Here is a 19,326-nt window from a genome sequence, read left to right as displayed (position 1 = left end):
TTTTAAAAAATCAGAGCACAGCTTAGAAATAGTGATCAAGTTTTGGTGCTTCCAGGAAAAAATGACTAGATCAGAAAAATTATGTGGAGTGATTCTAAATTCCAATGACAATAGTTTAAAATTGAAGGAGAGATCAACACTCAGACAACAAAAACCTTACTTCCACTGGGTCTGAAGAAACTAAATAGCATCTAAGACTAGAAAGAAAAACAGCATACTGATAAGAAAAAAATAACCGAAAGGATTTGGTTAAAATGGAAAGCAGCTAAAATAGATAGAAAAGGTGATTTTCACATTGAAAACAAAAATAAATAGTAGTCTGGTCAAGACAAATTAAATAATATCTAATTATATAAAACTGCAAAATTAGCTATTAAATATTTCACTTGTACACTAAAATGCTCCAATATATAAACATTTTACATTGACTCTGGAAATCTGGCTACCCAGGTATTAGTAATACTTTGGAAGATAAATGAAGGCCTATAGATCCTGGATCTATTAAGACACAGTGAAGAAAAGGATTGCATTATTGCCAGTGGAAATGTATTCTCATTAGAAAATTTTCTTTAATCTGCATCTTGGTAGCAATGACCAAAGAAAATATTTATGGTAACTGCAACAAAAAGGAAACTTTCAGTTTCAAAATACGGTTATACTAGCTAAAACTGTTCTGGAGATGTTCTACAGACAATGAAATCTGAAGAAAAGGAGGCTCCAATGAGGATGAGCAACATGTTTCCTCCACCCCATTTACATCCTTTCTTGAAAGACCTTGTCAAACTTAAAGGCAAAATCCAAGAAATGTTTCAGATGCTACTATGTGCAAAGCTGTACTAGGCCATATAGGAAAATGAATGTTGAACATAGTCTCTACACTTTAGTACATTAAAACAGGGGGGAAAAAACACACAAAACAACCATTTATTGAAAAGAAAGATAAGCACATAAGAGAGCCATAGACAGTTCTATACCATATTCAAAAGAATCTGGGGGACAGAGTGGGGAGACCCAACAAGAGGAGACAAGGAACTGCAGGGCTCATACATGCTATACCTATTTACATGCCTGCTACGCACTAGTGGGCACATGAGTTATATCACTATGGGACTGGGGAGAGGTCAGAAAAGAGTTCAGGAGCACTCATTCTCAGAGTCTAAGCTTGAACTAAGGAACAGGGTATTACTTTCTTGGCTACGAGCGGGGAGAAGGAAGAGGAGAGGAGTAAGATAGGGGTATGGGATTAAGAGATGCAAACTACTAAGTATAAAATAGATGTGCAACAAGGGTAAATCACACAGCATAGAGAAACACAGCTGTTGTTTTGTAATAATTTTAGAAGGAATATAAGCTATAAAAATACTGAATTATTATATTACACACCTGAAGCTAATGTAATACAAATCAACTATAGTTCAATTAAGAAAAGCACAGGGGAATTACAAACATTAAATTTGTAGCTATTAATCAAGCTTCTTTCCCTTTATGTTATTAAGGAGGCATATTATGGATATGCAGAAATAAAACGCACTGAAAACTCACCGTGTTTTTTTGTTTCAAATCCCAGGAATTAAACTCAGACGTCAATCTTCTCCCTGATTTTCTAAGACTCTTTGCATTTTTTTGAGAAGGGCTTTGATCACAAGTATTAGTATTCACATCTTTTGACAACACATATTTCTTCTTATAGATCACAGATTCTTCAACTGTCTTATTTAGGAGGACTGATTTAAAAGTAGTTTCAGATTCAATACACCAATCACTCTGCTTGGTATCTTCAATACTTTTATCCTCCAAATGTGTAGCGTGACCTGGTTGTTGTCTGCTTCGTATGCAGTCATCTGCTTCTGCCTCATCTGTTCTATTATGTTGCATTATCTCCTTCCTATACTGTACCTTTCCTGTTTCCTCAGAATTATCATCAGATATTGAAGAGGATGACTTTTGTTTATTAAGTTTTTGGTTGATAACAATATCTAGTGGGAAAATGAGAAATTAATCCTTATTAAATTTATAAATTGATCATATATAAAATTTATTAAAACCAAAATATTTGTTAAGACATCTCAAGAAATGAGTATTTCCTTGAATAATATACAGCAAAAACTGTAGGTTTCACCTTGATTAAATGTGTCTCTTGATGAAGTACTTGCTCTTTGGTTATTACACAGCTTAATATTTGTTACAGGTGTCCAACATGCCCATTTGGAGTGCATTTTATCTCCACCGGTATTGTCTACAATACCAGGTAACCTGAAAAATAATTCATTTGCTCATTATAAAACATTAGCCTATGACTCTGGTACAAGATCTTGACTTTTTCTTAGTCAATGTTTATTGACAGAAATTTGTTAAAGTATGAAAAAATTTTCATAAGTCATAATGAAAATGAAAACTTACTATATAATTTATTAAAGAATATTATTCTAAAAATTCCATTATTGCTACTATTTTGAGATCTACCTAAATACATCTCAGGTATCTGACATGTATCTTCATGGGTATTTAAACTTGGTTAAATTTAATCTTATTCATGCTTTGTTATTTTAAAGCTTTCATTCAAGTTTCTCAATTTGAAAAGTTTTATCAGTTGATACAGAAAAAACATATAAGCTATTCACCACTGTACTATCATAATACTTGAAAGATGATTAATTCTATAACCAATTCTACATTCTAAGAACATAAAGGCCTCTTCCTTTAAATTTGTTTATCAGTTTCTAAATCATGTCTGACTCTTTGCAACCCCATGGACTGCAGCATGCCAGGTTTCTCTGTCCCTCATCATCTCCCTGAGCTTGTTTAAACTCAGGTCCATTGAGTTAGTGATACCATTCAACCATCTCATCCTCTGTTGCCCTATTCTCCTCTTCCCCTCAATCTTTCCCAGGATCAGTCCTTCCAAAGAATACTCAGGGTTGATTTTCTTTAGGATTGACTCATTTGATCTCCTTGCTGTCCAAGGGACTCCCTAGAGTATTCTCCAGCACCACAGTTTGAAAACATCAACTCTTTGGTGCGCAGCCTTCCTTATGGTCCAACTCTCACATCCATATGTGACTACTGGAAAAACCACAGCTTTGACTATATGGACCTTTGTGGGCAAAGTGATGTCTCTGCTTTTTAAAATGCTGTCTAGGTCTGTCATAGCTATTCTTTCAAGGAGCAAGCGTCTTTTAATTTCATGGCTGTAGTCACCATCTGCATTGATTTTGGAGCCCAAGAAAACAAAATCTGACAGTTTCCACATTTTACCCATCTATTTCCCATGAAGTGATAGGACCAGATGCCATGGTCCTTTAAATTTGTTACATGTTTTAAATTTGTTACATTCATCTAGATAGAGTAACATTATTATAGGCTAAATGACTAGATGGATATTCTCATACTTACACAGGTTTATCTATTCTTCCTGCTGCCTGTGAATCAAGAACAATTTCCTGGAGTTCACCTAAATAAAACAAAAATTATGGTATCCTCATTTCTTCATACAGTTGGTAGGGTTAAATGAAAGCTAGTGTAGAATTTGATCAAAGTTCATATATTGGGATGGAGAGATTGATTGATCTCATCTTCCCACTCCCAGACCCAAACTTCTTGGAAACAAAGGCTGTATTATACTTACTCATAATTTCTAAGTTCTCTGCATAGAGCTGAATGTATGCATTATAAATCTTTTTCAAATAAATGAAACTCAGTGAAGTTAATGTATAGAAATATGTATGTGTCTATATGTGTATATGTGTGTGTATGTGTGTGTATATTACAAGAAAGAATGGTGAAAATTGAACCAAAAAGTACTTACTAAAATTTTGGTTTGGGAATTCAGTGTCCTTATTTTCTGTCTTTTCTACAACTTTAGCAGTTTTGATAGGCTATAAACAGGAGAAATTTTAATATAAATTTGAATTAAGGCATTATATGAAAATGACTTTTAAAAGAGTATTAAAGTTTAAAACTTTCAAATTTTGCCTTATGATTAAAAGTTGGATAGTAGTTCTATTTCTTTCATAAAATTATGCCCATTCTAGAATACTCCTTTATCCTAAAACACAAGAAAGTAACTTTTATTACAGATAAGGAGGCATTACAGCCTACAAATTTTCTGATCTCAGCTATAGCTAGGAAAATAATGTAATTTTTCTCTCTGAGAATTTCTGGAATCTCCATGCCATGTCATCTACTGCTCTTGATCTCATAGCCTGCATCTATTCTGTCTTTTCTCAATATACATATGAACTGAAGTGTCAAATGATCTTGCAAAGCTTTGGCCACTGCACAGGTAACTTCTTGATGACAGCAAGCTTCTTTCTTTCCAGTCACATATTTGTTCAGACAAAATAAAAATATGCCATCACTATCAGAAAAATATACCCTCTAGCTAAGATATTCTGCCTCATCCTGGCTATCTTCTCTAATCTAGCCAGTGGTTCTCCACACTGGGAGAGCAGTATGAAAGTGTACAAGTGTACAGGTGTGTTCCACCCTTATCTTTCCGCCACATAACCATTACATTTTTTTTATATCCACCATCGTTTTTTTAAAATTTCAACTGTAACACCAAGACTGCTAAGCTTTACTTGAGGAAATTATACTTATTACTGAACTAATGCCATGGTCAGATTTATAGTCTTTAATATGAACTGGGCCCTCAACACTGCCTAACACTTGTACTTATTCTTAGTCCTCTCCACTATCCCTCAGTGCTTATTCCAAATCTTCATGTGTCCCTGAGTCCTCTGCCTCAAGAGAAGCTCAACATCCTCACACTTTAAAGAAAACAAAAACTTTGAGGTGTTCATCTGTAAACTTATCTGTATCTCTTGATTACCTATTTCTCCAAGATACAACTTTCTCTTATCCATTCCCTGTTCTGTCCCACTTCTTCAACTACCTGGAAAGAATGTGTTCCTCGATATCCATCTGACTAATAACCTTTACTGACTCCAAAAATCAACTCACTCTCCATCTCCTAAAAGAGCATCTCCTGATCTTTATCCTCCTCTCTAGCTCTGGGATTAGAGAGAGTTGTCTGCCCTCTGTGTTGTGCTAAGTCACTTTAGTCATGTCCAACTGTTTGTGACCCCATAGACTGTAGCCCACTAGGCTCCTCTGTCCTTGAGATTCTCCAGGGAAGGATACTAGAGTGGGTTACCATGCCCTCCTCCAGGGGATCTTCCCAACCCAGGGATTGAACCCAGTCTCCTGCATTGCAGGCGGATTCTTTACCATTAATGCCACCTGGGAAGCCCATCTGCCTCTCTATTAGGCTTTTACTGCAACCTGTATGTATATCCAAGAACACATATAACAGAATACAAGAACGATGGCAAATTAATTTCTCTTACTGAACATATAAATCAAGAGTTGAATGAGTATTTCTAAATTTTATTGTTAGCACAGTGAGTTATAAGACCTTACTTTTAAGGACAAAAAATTATATGTAAAAAAATTTTTAAAGCAATACTTTAAAAAAAAGTAAGACACTCACTGCTTAAGAAAAGTAAGACCCTGCTTGCAAAAGAAGTTAGTTCAATAGTATGTCTACAATAATGTGATAAAAACTTAATATTTAAAAATGCTTTCAAAGTAAAGTTACTTTGTCTGTATTATCTCCTCTCTTTACTTCTTCAGATGGTCTAGATTTAAGTGATACAGCATAATCCACTCCTTGTTCCAATGTTTTAGAAACACCAGGTTTTTCTGTAGAACTTGTCATTTGCAGTGGTGGTTTAATTCTTCTTTTTCGTGGTGTTGCTAAAATGGAGGACAAAGGAATTATATTTGTTGGATTTTAAAACTGTATGTTGCTATCACTGAGATACTGTTTGCTGAAGAAAGTTAAAAAGGGGGATCTTCTAGGATGGGTCCCAGGTTTCTGATTTAGATGATTAAACTCAATATGGATTCCATTTACCAAGGTAAGAAATGGAGAGAAACTGGCAGGGAGGGTGGAAAGATGAATTTATTTTGTACTTGTTAAGTCTGAGAAGTATGTGAAACATTAATTTCCCAGTAGGCAAGCAGATTTTGGGAACAGAAGGTCACTATTAAATTGTCATAAAGATTAAATAATGCTGTGTTTACAGCAACTAGTATATAGCATTATTTTTGAACTTTTATTTAGCTCCTGGTATGTACTAGGCACTGTCTAAATGTTGCACAATACTTCTTGTTTAACAAATAATTATTTAATCCTTTAAACAATTTGATGAGGTTAGACACTTTAGTCCCATTTCATAGAAAGAAAACTGGTTCTAAACTTTTTCACAGAAGACATCTGTGGTTCATATTCTATCAATTTTTCTATCTCAAAATTATCCTTTAGGTAAATTAGGTCCAGAATATTCCTAAATTTTAAAAATGCCTACTTTAAATAATACTTGTTAGAAATCTTTTAAGATTATAAAACTTACATGTATTGACTAAAAGTATTGGACTTCTCACAGTGTATCTATCTGTACCAGGAACAATCATTGATGCTTCAGACATTTTTCTTTTGCTAGGAGTAATTATCTTAAACCATGAGGAAAAAAACACAGTAAATACACAGTCTCTCTTGAAATTAAATATCCTACAATTTTATTCGTAACATTTACCTTGACTACACACAAAAGATATATTTTATAAATAATATGATATTCAAATATTTCTGTATTTTAGTCTGATTTGAAGGATTTTATCCTAATATTAATAGTCAAAACAAGAATATTGTTTTAAAGAATATCCAGACTTAGAAATACAGTAACTTTTTATGTTTGCTAAAAATATTTTATTGATACTCTGTTTATCTAGTTAACCACTGGCTCACAGTTTCCTATTCTATTTTATAAGGACAATGTTTGGAACACATACTTATGTAAACTTGTTTGTGAAAGCCTTCATAATGTTAAACATTCTTCAAAATTCTGTGTAGACTAAACTGCCTTTAGAGTAAAAAGCAGCTAAAAAATACATGAGTAAAAAAAAAAAAAAAAACAGGAATTCAGAGATTCAGTGGCACACAAGCTAGTGTTCCAAAAAGGTTTGTATTTTCTAACTTTAGACTAGAATGACTGATAAGAACAATAGAAGTAGATAAGCAGAGGTGGGACTACAAGGGATTGGCATTCCAGAGGATGTCATACAAAGGAGTACTGATGACAAACTGTAAAGAGGCAGAAGATAATTATTTTTAAAAAGGCACAGGAAAAATTACTGATGGAATTTTGAGTAGGTATGTATATGGGGCATGGAGGAAAGGTGAGGAAGGATAGGAGAAAAGTGAATTTTAAGATTAACCAGAAAATAAGCTACTGAACCAGCAGATTTGTCTTAATATACAGTTCCTACTGTTATATATAATGAATGGGATCCCAAAAGTTACTTATTTATATAAATAAGTATATTTATATAAGGTATATAAAGTATATTTATATATAAAATTTTATATATTTATATATTTCAATAAGGCTAATCCTTATTGAAAACATAGTGGGTATTTAACAACAGTGCAATGTTTTTCAAACTTTAGTGTGCTTAAGATCTTTTACAGACTTTGTGTTATGATTCAACGGTTTTAAGATGGAGAGTCTAAGAATCTGCATTTTTAATAAGTACTCAAGTTATGGTTCAGATAAAAGACCCTAAAAAAAGGCTTTATAGTCTAATCACCTGATGGAACTATAGTTGACAAAATGATATTTTTAATTTAATGAAGGACACAGATAAAAGGGATAAGTAGTAACATAATGTATGGAGGAGCCTATGAGAGTTATAGGCAAGATGAGAGATTAGTAAAAACAATTAATCAGTAAAAGCTCCATCAAGAAAGTAAAAATGAACAAAGATTTACAGGTTTAGGTAAAAACAGCATGAATGAAGGTACAGAGGCAAGAATGAGTGTGACAAAAAAGACAGAGTAAAGCAACTGACCATATTAAAGTGGAGGGTATTTTGAAAGAGTAAAATTAAATTACAGAAGGTCTTCAAACTGAGTCAAAATTTAGATATAATGGGATAAACACAGAGATCACAAGGCTTTCTGAGCAGAAGAATGCTACAAGGATATTGGTATGAGAAAAATCAGTTGTATACCTCACAGGGCAGCTCACAGGATGGACCAATAATGTCAAAGACACTACTAGGTACGCTAAAATGAGTAACAGTGAAGAGAATGAGGAAACCATGTGAGAGATACTATAAAAGAATAATCACTAGCACCTTGGTTCTAGGTATAGGATGAGAGGAAGCTGGAATCAAGGACATCATCAGAAAAATTAGTAGCAATCTTACTGAAGCATGGAGGCAGATGCAAATTTGAGGCAAAAGATGAGAGTTTGAGGTTAGACTTTAGGGAAGGGCTGAGAAATGGTTCTATCAAATATGGCCTAGAGGAGATCCTTTATGGAGGAGGAGGAAGAAAAAGAACCTAATATTTTGCTTTTTTCCTCATGCAAATAAACTGAACATTACATTATAAATTTGTATTCTATATTAAAGCCAAGTGCAAAGATAGGACAGAAAGGATAAATGCAAAAAGTAGTACTTTCCTAATCTCTAATTTGAAACTTACACGGATATAATATAGTGAAGTGAAGTGAAGTCACTCAGTTGTGTCCAACTCTTTGTGACCCCATGGACTGTAGGCTACCAGGCTCCTCCATCCATGGGACTTCCCAGGCAAGAATACTGGAGTGGGTTGCCATTTCCTTCTCCAGAGGATCTTCCTGACCCAGGGATCAAACCCAGATCTTCTGCATTGTAGGCAGACGCTTTACCATCTGAGCCACCAGGGAAGTCACCTGGATATAGTATACTCTGTCCTAAATCCCTAACCCTTGCATATAAACAGTGTGCTGAAACACTATCTTTTGTTTGTATTTGTAAAAGGCAGGGGAAATACTCTAAAATGTTACTGACATTTGAATTCTAGATACATTTTTCTATAACAATGATTTGCCTATGCTGCTTTATAAATGATGGTTTTGACACCATATATACCTCAGGCTGGCTATTTTTTCTATCCCTTTGATTACTGTTTTTGATATATTTTGAAGGTTTAGTAAATTCCTCTTGGAGGTCAGCTTTTTCTTTCAAACTATTATGTTCTTCTTCAACTGGTGAGATTTGACTTTCTGGGACTAGAATCTGTTGGAGAATAAGGAAAAAGTGTTTAAAAGTGCAAATCATAGGAAGTCCTCAAAAATGACTGGATGTCTTCATAAAGCACTCATTCATCTCACACTCATAAAGGTTAGTTCTTTTTGTCTTATATCTATGTACTATTACAATTTTCAATCCTACAAAGTGACCCAACAAAAAGCATCCACTTTTTCAAATGTTAACAGACATAAAAGAGGCTCTGGCATTAGTGGCAGAACATATATTTCTGATTTTTAAAGTTACCAAGACTGGTATTAATGAATAACCATCTACCTTCTGTACTGAAATAAATTATTATTAATAACATGTTTACAAAGTCACATATACCTTGTTGGGGCACTGAGAGAATTTATTCATTCTCCAAGACAAACTTATAACTGTGCTATTATTATTTAGGGTTAAACTTAGCCCAGTGATAGAAATCAAGTAAGTGAGACACATACCTGTGATCCACTTGCATCAAAAAGAATATGCACAGATGTTTTGGCAACGGATATACCTTGTTTTCTGGTAAATTCCTAAAATTAAATTGATTCAACAGGGTGTCATTTTCTCCCAGTTCTTTCCATTTTTAATGCAAATATTTCCTATACCTGCTTCTTTCCAAATCACCAAATTATCAAATCAATTTTAAATACATATAAATACTCTTCTCAGGACACTTCAGTGACTCTAACTACAGTCTTAGCCTACAATTTTGGTAAAGGTTCCTCACAAGCATATTATCTGCTATTTTTCACCATAAATTTTTTCCATGTTATAGACTGAATGTGTTTCCTCACAATTCACATGTTGAAACCTAGTCCCCAAGAACGGTATTAGGAGGTCAGGCTTTTGGGTCATTCTTAGGTCATAAGGGCAGAACCTTTATGAATAGGATTAGTGCCCTCATAAAAGAGACCTCAGAGAATTCCCTCACCATGTAAGGACACAGTGAAAAGACTGCCATTGATAAACCAGAAAATGGACCCTCCCCATACACTGAATCTGCTAGCACCTTGATCTGACTTATTTAAGACACCAAACCATGGTATTTTTGTTACAGTAGCCTGAACAAACTAAGACAGGCATCACGCAAACTTGTCAACTGAACGTCTCCCTAAATAAATCTGATTCATTATGTCTTCCACAATCCTGGAGAACATCTTAATCTAAATTTCATTCATTTCAAAGGCCATTTCAAGGTCCAACTCCATAGCCTTTCCTTCAGATCTGACTCTTAATGAGCATTCTCTTTCTTCAACTTCTATGCATCATTTTCTATATGCCACTTACTTCTTCTGAGACATATTCTGTAATTTTCACAATGTTTAGTACTTTAATAACAACCCTTTGTCTCATTTCATTTTTTAAACACCTGGAAGGAATTCATCATTAAATATTTTGAGTAGCTGCTGCTAATTTTGTCATTATGAGATTCATTCTAATAGATATCTGAAAGGGTACGGCTGATAATATGATGGTCATTCCACAACACAAATTTAAAGAACTAAAAATCTATATGTTATTTAAGAATTGCAGAGAAAAAAAAAAATCACTGAAACTTACAGTCCCAAGTAACTGAAAGTTCCCAGAATTATGAATATATTTAAAAGTTTAACTTACCCTATATTTATTTCCACCAAAAATTTTTTGTGCCACATTAGTGATTTCTAATGATGCATCAAAATACAAAAGCAATTCTTTCCCTTCTCTTTTACTAATTTTTACTATATTTTTCAGAGTTATAGTCAGTAGCTTCTTTGATTCTCTCACTGTACACAAATAAATCACACTGATTAGTTTATATTCATTTCTATGATATCACTCTATAGGTATATTATAAATAAGAAAAGCATACAGCATACCAATTAAAATGAACTGAAACAAAATTAACCTTTAGGATTTAACAGTATTGAGTCAATTCTGGTACTAACTACTTATGGAAACAAAAATTATCCATGGAGTCTTTTATATATTCCTGTAAATTGAACAAAGGGTCTAACAACACCCTGTGAAGCTGCTACTTCACCATTCCCCTAGTCTGCAACTGTAGATATTCTTTTTCACTAGAACTATTGCTTTCATTCCAATCCCAAAGAAGGGCAATGCCAAAGAATGTTCAAACGACCGCACAATTACACTCATTTCACAAGCTAGCAAGGTAATGCTCAAAATCCTGCAAGCTAGGCTTCAACAGTACATGAAACGAGAACTTTCAGATGTGCAACCTGGATTTGGAAAAGGCAGAGGAACCAGAGATCAAATTGCCAACATCCTCTGGATCATAGGAAAAGCAACAGAATTCCAGAAAAACATTTACTTCTGCTTCATTGACTATGCTATAACCTTTGACTGTATGGATCACAACAAACTGTTGGAAATTCTTAAAGAGATGGGAATACCAGACCAGCTTTACCTGCTTCCTGAGAAATCTGTATGCAGGTCAAGAAGCAACAGTTAGAACCAGACATGGAACAACTGACTGGTTCCAAATAGGAAAAGGAGTATGTCAAGGCTGTATATTGTCACTCTGCTTATTTAACTTACATGCAGAGTACATTATGCGAAATGCTGGGCTGGATGAAGCATAAGCTGGAATCAAGATTGTTGGGAGAAATACCAATAACCTCAGATACGCAGATGACACCACCCTTCTGGCAGAAAGTGAAGAGGAACTAAACAGCCTCTTGATGAAGGTGAAAGCAGAGTGAAAAAACTGGCTTAAAACTCATTAAAAAAACTAAGATCATGGCATCCAATCCCATCACTTCATGATAAACATATGGGGAAACAATGGAAATAGTGACAGACTTTATTTTCTTGGGCTCCAAAATCACTGCTGACAGTGACTGCAGCCATGAAACTAAAAGACGCTTGCTCCTTGGGAGAAAAAACTATGACCAATCTAGACAGCATACTAAAAAGCAGACACATCAGTTTGCCGACAAAGGTTTGTATAGTCAAAGCCACGGTTTTTCCAGTAGTCATGTAAGATGTAAGAGTTGGACCATAAAGAAGGCTGAGTACCTAAGAATTGATAATTTAGAACTGTGATGCTGGAGAAGACTCTTGAGAGTCCCTTGGACTGCAAGGAGATCCAACCAGTCAATCCTAAAGGAAATCAACCCTGAATATTCTTTGGAAGGACCAATGCTGAAGCTCCAATACCTTGCCCACCTGATGTGAACAGCTAACTCATTGGCAAAGACCCTGATGCTGGGAAAGATTGAAGGGAGGAGAAGGGGGTGTCAGAAGATGAGATGGGTGGATAGCATCACTGACTCAGTGGACATGAGTTTGAGCAAGCTGTGGGAGATGATGAAGTACAGGAAAGCCTGGTGTGCTGCAGTCCATGGGGTCGCAAAGAGTCAGATGTGACTGAGAAACTGAACTGAATTGAACTGACTGCTTGATATCCAGAATCCATCTGTGCCAGTTATGTAGAAACTCAGATCGTGCTTATTCCACACAGGTAGACAACATCACCACTTTATTACAAATGATAGTAAAAGATACAAATGAATAGTCAGATGAACAGAGAGAGTGCAAGGTCTGGAAGAGTCCTGAGCACAAGCCATACTTCCCTTGTGTGTGTGCCACAAAGGGTTAGTTTAAGGACTGAAGCATGTATATTGGTGTTTTGTTGCAAAAGAGTCATGTCCGACTCTCTTGCAACCCTATGGACAGTAGCCCGCCAGGTTCCTCTGTCCATGGGATTTCTTAGGCAAGATGACTAGCATGAGTTGCCATTTCCTTCTCCAGGGGGTCTTCCTGACACAGGGATTGAACCCGTGTCTCCTGCATTGGCAGGTGGATTCTTCACTGAGCCACCAGGGAAGCAGGAAGCATGGACAAAAGCAAAAGTGTTAAGTCACTGAGTTGTGTCCCACTCTTTGCGACCCCATGGACTGTAGCTTACCAGTCTCCTCTGTCCATGGAACTCTCTAGGCCAGAATATTGGAGTGGGTAGCCATTCCCTTCTCCAGGGGACCTTGCTGACCCAGGGATTGAACCCAGGTCTCCTGGATTGCAGGTAGATTCTTTACTGTCTGAGCTACCAGGGAAGCCCGTGGAAGTATATATAATGATATTAATAATAAGAGTTAATTGTCATCTTGACATCTGAAATTTCAATGGAAATTTTGGTGGAATGGGATGTAAAACAGGATGTAGAAAAAAACAGAAATGAAAAGCAAGAGAAGGAAAGATTTAGTAAAAACTGTTTTCTCAAAATTGGCTATGAATGGAAAAGTAATGAGACAGAAGATGACACAGGATTCAAGTAGACTTTTTAAGATACAGTGACAAACGTACCCTAAAAAAGTATGATGTTAAAACTACAGAAGAAGACCTTATGTTAAGTGAAATAAGCCAGTCACAAAAAGACATACTGTATGATTCCACTTCAAATAGTCAATTTCATAGAAACAAAAAGTAGAATGGTGGTTACAGGGACTGGGTGGAAATGGGAAAGGAGAACTGTTTAATGACTATAGAGTTTCAACTGATCAAGATAAGAAGAGTTCTGAAGATTTGTTTCACAATAATGTGAATGTACTTAACACTACTGAACTATACATTTAAAAATGCTTAAGATGGTAAATTTTATGTTGTGTAATTTTTACCACAATAAAAAAATAAAGAGAAATTGGTTGAGGATGTATATGGAAACTTTCTAGTTTGGAAAGTTTTTTGTAATCTAAAACTATTCTAAAACTAAGAATTTATCTTTAAAAAAGACCTAAATCAAACTTTCAGAGATGAAAACTATAATGCTTGATATAAACATCATACAGAGTAATATTAGAAGGTTAGACACTGCAGAAAAATATTAATTAGCACAATAAAACACAACAATATAAAAGTACCTAAATGGAAAAAAGAGTGGAAATAAAAGCCTGGGGTTTGGAGGGAGAACCCAAAGAATCAGTGAGCTGTGGAAGAACTTCATGTAGTTTAGTCTGTGTGTAGTCAGAACCTTCAAAGGAGAGGAGAAAAAGGAGAAGAAAAAAATTATGTGAAGAGCAATGGATAAAAAAGCAAGGAAGCTCAATGAACTCTAATAATGAACAATGTGAAGAAAACTACACTAAAGCACTATAATCAGATGTTTATAACTACTAATAAAGAGAAGATATTAAAAGCAGCCAGGGGTAAAAAGACTTTTAACAAAAAAGAACAAACATGAGAATGACAGACTTCTCATCAGAAACAATGCAAGCCAAGAGACAGGAGAACAACATCTTTAAAGTAAACTGAAACAAAAACAATAGGCAATCTAGAATTCTGTCTAAGTATCAAAAATACTGCTCAGGACATTCCTGGTGGTCCAATGGTTAAGAATCCACCTGCTTAAAAAAAAAAGAATCCATCTGCAACTTCACAGGCGAACTCTATCAAACATTTAGAGAAGGCTAGTTATTTGACAACATCAAAAAAACTGATATACCTCTCATAAGACCGATTAGGAGAAAAGATAAGCTACAACTTATCAGTATAAGCAGTGATGGGGGACCATCACACAGAAACTGTAGACAGTAAATGATAAAAAGGGACCATTATAAACCACTTTATGCCAAAAAATTTGACAACATGGATGAAAACGATTTGAAAGACAGAAATATCAAAGTTTACTCAAGGAAAAAAAAATAGATAACTTGAAAAACCTTTTATGTATTAAATAATTTGTAGTTAAGAGCCTTCACCAAAGAAAAGTAAAAGGACAAGTCTAGATTGCTTCATTGGTAAATACTACCAAGTACTTAAGAAACAATACCAATTCTTCACATACTCTTAGAGAAAACTGAAGATTACGCTTGCAAATTCATCCTATGAAGTTCAACAATGTCCTGGTTTTAAAACTTAAAACCATAGATCTTCTAGGACATGAAATACCAAATTTCTAACTAAATTTGACAAATCAATTCCAATGTATCTAAAAGAATAACTACATCACAAAAGTGTAACTACTGTTACAATGTTATTTCTCCTGGTATCAAACTACAAACCCAGTCAAAATTCTAGCAAGTTTTCTGTAGCAATTGATAGGCCAATTTTAGAATTTACATGGAAATTCAAAGGTCTAGAATTATCAAAACTATCCTCAAAAAACCCCACAATATTAGAAGACTTACACACTATTGACTTTTAAGACTCACTATAGATCTACAGTAACTAAAACAATGTGGTACTGGCATAGGGAACAGATCAATGGAATGAACTACATAGCAAGACCTACACTCAAATCAGTCATTTGATGTTCAACAAGGGAACCAATGAAATCCAGTAAGGAAAGAAAAATCTTTTCATCCATTAGTCCTGGAATAACTGTATACCCATATGGACCTAAATCCCTGTATTGAACCATAACCAAATATTAATGAGATGGATCAGAAATCTAAACACAAAAAGTTAAAATCATTAAGTTCTTATGGAAAAACAGAAGGATATCTATGCCACTTGGTAGTAGGCAAAAACTTCTTAGGTCACACAAAGCAATAACCATGTAACAAAAAATACTGATCACGTGGACTTCAAATTTAACAACTTCTGCTCATTAAAAGAGACCACTGAGAAAATGAATAAGCAAGATACAGACAGGGAGAAAATACTCATACAACATATATTTCTCAAAGTATTCCTATCCAAGATACATAAGAACTCAAAACCTTAATAATAAAAAGATAGTCCAGTAAAGAAATGCACAAAATATTTAAACAGATACTTCACACACACACAAAAAAAACAAACATGTGAATGGCCACTAAGCACATGAAAAAGTGCTCAACTTTCCTAAAAGTGGTTTTAGGAAAATACAAATAAAAACTATCAAGAGATAGCACTGCTGCTATTGCTAAGTCACTTCAGTCGTGTCCGACTCTGTGCGACCCCATCCCTGGGATTCTCCAGGCAAGACCACCGGAGTGGGTTGCCATTTCCTTCTTCAATGCATAAAAGTGAAACGTGAAATTGAAGTCGCTCAGCCATATCCGACTCTTCACGACCCCATGGACTGCAGCCTACCAGGCTCCTCCGTCCATGGGATTTTCCAGGCAAGAGTACTGGAGTGGGGTGCCATTGCCTTCTCCGTGAGATAGCACTACATGCCTACTGAAATAAATAATGTCTTGATATCTGAATTTGCAGTGGTGCCAGTCTGCCAAGGTAAATGATTTCTGTCCAGTACATATTGAGAAGAAAGTAACTGATCATAGGTTTTAGATTAGATAGGGAAGGAAATAAATACAAGATGTTGGGGGTAACACAGGGTCAGGGAATTTGATGATAGTGAACCATCACATTTATGGATGTGAACATATGAAAATGTTGATCTGCTTTCATCAGTCTACTGAGTTTTTCCATACAGTATGCAACGTCTACTCCAACAGAAATGATAGAAAACAAGTTTAATACCTTCAATGCTGTATATCTGCACTTTTTCTTCAGGCACAGTGACTGCTTCCCACTGATGATCCTTAAATTTAAAAAACACGTTTAGATAATAAATAATTTAATCTTGCTTTAAAGCTCCTTTAAACACTATCTTCAAGTTATACAAACAATAAAGGTTATTTTTTTTAAACAAACTATCTAAGTAACTGGTTGATATATCACATTTCTTGTTCCGTCAATTGACTACATAATATATTATACTTGTCACATTTAATCTATTTATTCATTCTTAAAAGTGATAGTATTGATTACTTTAATGGTTTTCTATTCTTAATCAAAAAAAGAATGACTATCCATTCATATTAGGCTATAACCTTTTTTAATAAATATTACCAAATCCTGTCATCTCTTCCTCTGAAATGCTTTGTGAAATCATATTCATCCCCCAACCCCCACTCATTAATTGATTATCCTTAGATTCAAACACTGAATGCATGTGAATAATAACCTAAAATGTTTTCCCCTTCCAAGTATTTTCACTGAAAATTTGTATAAATGAATAAATAATGTGAATTCACACAAAAAAGTTACAGTAAAAATTAAAACCTTTCCAAAAATATGATATCCTAAAACCTTCCAGTAATCTTATGATGAAAATAGATCCAGTTCATTTGCTATTTAAGGACTATTAAAATTTTGCTAAATCCTCAGTCTCTTCACTAACTCCCTCCACTTAGTTGCCTTAATTGAAACCCGTGTATATTCTGAGAGAACCAGTACCATTTAACTACAGCCTTCTCCAGTCAAGGTGCTAATTCTCCCAGACCTCAAAACCTCAGGGTCAGGAGGAAAAGGTTGGTATCTTCCTTTCTCCTTTAAGCATCTTCTTATTTCTCTGTGTATAAGACCTACTCATCATCATCTGCTAACTTTAAAGAGACTCTTTCTCATATAGATAGGTACTTGGTTCAAAGCTTTCCTTTTGGGGGGAAAAAAAGTCTACATTATATAAATTTTCAAAAAGATTTTAAAAAATAGAAATCATTATGAGTCCAAAATATGCCCTTACCCAGGTTCAACAGTTTACCAGTATATTGTGCCCACCAATTTCATCTTCACCCCCTACTTTCCCTTCATTATGTTCTCTTCTTCTTGATCTCAACTTTTTTATTCATTGTTACTCTAGCCATCAGTTTTAAAACACTCATCCTTAAAATAAAGTACCTAACAAAAACCCCTCCCTTGAATCTACATCTCACTTTAGCTTCTACTGTGTTCTCTTCTCCTTGTCTTTACTTCCTCCACAAATATTTCAACTTTCCAGGAATGCCTAAATCCTATGGCTTAAACAAAATTGCTCTTTCTTGGATGACTGGTTTTTATTTAACTGTGTTTTGACAGAGTTGATCATTTCCTCTCATAAAACACCCTTCCTTTCCCTTCTGTAACATGACACCCTTTTAATTTGATCATTTTTGGCAGATTTGTCAAGCATCCTTCAGGCTAGTCTCTTCTGCCTATTCTGTGTACATTTGTATATCCATGTATACATCTGCCTATCCATGTATACATTTCTTATGATTTTGTCATCTAGACACTCAGAGAATCCCATGGTTTTATTTATCTTCTGTATACAGAGAGCTTCTGAATTTCCACTTACAGCTCAGTTCTCCCATCTGAACTTCAGACCAATATATTCAACTGCCTATAAGTTGTCTTCAGCTGAATGCCCCACAAGCACCTCCAATCAAAACATTCAAAGCTCAATCATCATCTTTCCCGTACAAAATTGATCCTCCTAAAACAGCATCCCCATCCATTCAGTTACCAAAGTTTTATTAATCCTTCCTCTTTTTACTACAAATTACCAAATCTGCTCAATTCTACCTCAAGTTTTTCTGAAACCCATCCATTTCCATCCATCCCCACCATCACTTTCCAAAACTGTGCCACCATAATTCCTCTCACCTGGATTACTGCATAAGTCTAACTGCTTCTGGTCTTGTCCCTTTTTAATCTCTTCCTCCCAACCAGGAGAATCTTTTACATGAATGAGATGCTCAACACCTAATATATATCTGGCACACAGTAAGTTCTTATTAAATGTTTATTGAACTGATGTTGTCTCCTACTTATAATCTTTCTTTAGCTCTACACTGCCTGCCTTCTTTCCAATCTCCTTTGAATTCTATCACTAACACAGAGCATTTTTCAGTTGAGTGTTGTATTTATTCATTCTTAAATATGAGCCCTTGAACAGCTATAAATGAGAGAAGACGGGTCCCTGATTTAATAAAGCTTACATTCTATGGCGGGGGTGGGTGATAGACAAAAAAAAAAGAACAACAGATAAAAGGATTTTAAGTAGCAATAACTACTACAAAAGAAAAAAGAGGACAATGTGATATAATATGGCTGGATAGCTACTTCAGACTATCTAAATGGGATGCAAAGATCCTGAGGTTCCTAGGCAGCAAGGATAAAGACCTGAAGAGGTATTTAGAGGAAAAGAAAAAAATGAATGGGGGTTGAACATGGTAAGCATGGAGAAGGGTCTGAGATTATCAGAGAAACAGTGAGGGCCCAGGTCAAAGAGGCCCTCGAATACCATGTTAAATAGACACAGGGAGGGTTTTAAGCAGCCACAATAGGGGAGAGGCTTTGAGGACAGTGAGAGAGAACACAGGGAGAATGCACTACTGCCACAGAAATCCAGAGAGGAAAGGAGAGTCTAAATGTATCTGTGGGAAGAACTTTCTCCCAGGCTCTCTAGATCAGTGTCTGGAACACATGAGGCATTTAATACTT

At 35.1% G+C, this 19,326-nt stretch overlaps 1 protein-coding gene across 1 annotated transcript in view; it reads right to left on the bottom strand.

The window, feature by feature from the left end:
- The window catches only part of SYCP2 (synaptonemal complex protein 2), a 69,258-nt gene that overhangs the window by 28,753 nt on the left and 21,179 nt on the right, over positions 1-19,326 (bottom strand). The window contains exons 14-23 of the mRNA XM_043479452.1: positions 16,540-16,600; positions 10,750-10,898; positions 9,588-9,662; positions 8,983-9,129; positions 6,417-6,516; positions 5,600-5,757; positions 3,806-3,875; positions 3,394-3,451; positions 2,120-2,253; positions 1,543-1,976 (exon numbers count right to left, since the gene is read on the bottom strand). Of these exons, the coding sequence (XP_043335387.1) occupies positions 1,543-1,976; positions 2,120-2,253; positions 3,394-3,451; positions 3,806-3,875; positions 5,600-5,757; positions 6,417-6,516; positions 8,983-9,129; positions 9,588-9,662; positions 10,750-10,898; positions 16,540-16,600 (1,386 nt within the window). The remainder of the gene's footprint in view (positions 1-1,542; positions 1,977-2,119; positions 2,254-3,393; positions 3,452-3,805; positions 3,876-5,599; positions 5,758-6,416; positions 6,517-8,982; positions 9,130-9,587; positions 9,663-10,749; positions 10,899-16,539; positions 16,601-19,326) is intronic.

The sequence above is a fragment of the Cervus canadensis genome, chromosome 10 (assembly GCF_019320065.1).
Source record: "Cervus canadensis isolate Bull #8, Minnesota chromosome 10, ASM1932006v1, whole genome shotgun sequence".
Classification (NCBI taxonomy): Eukaryota; Metazoa; Chordata; class Mammalia; order Artiodactyla; family Cervidae; genus Cervus; species Cervus canadensis.
This window is presented reverse-complemented; position numbering and strand designations above follow the sequence as displayed.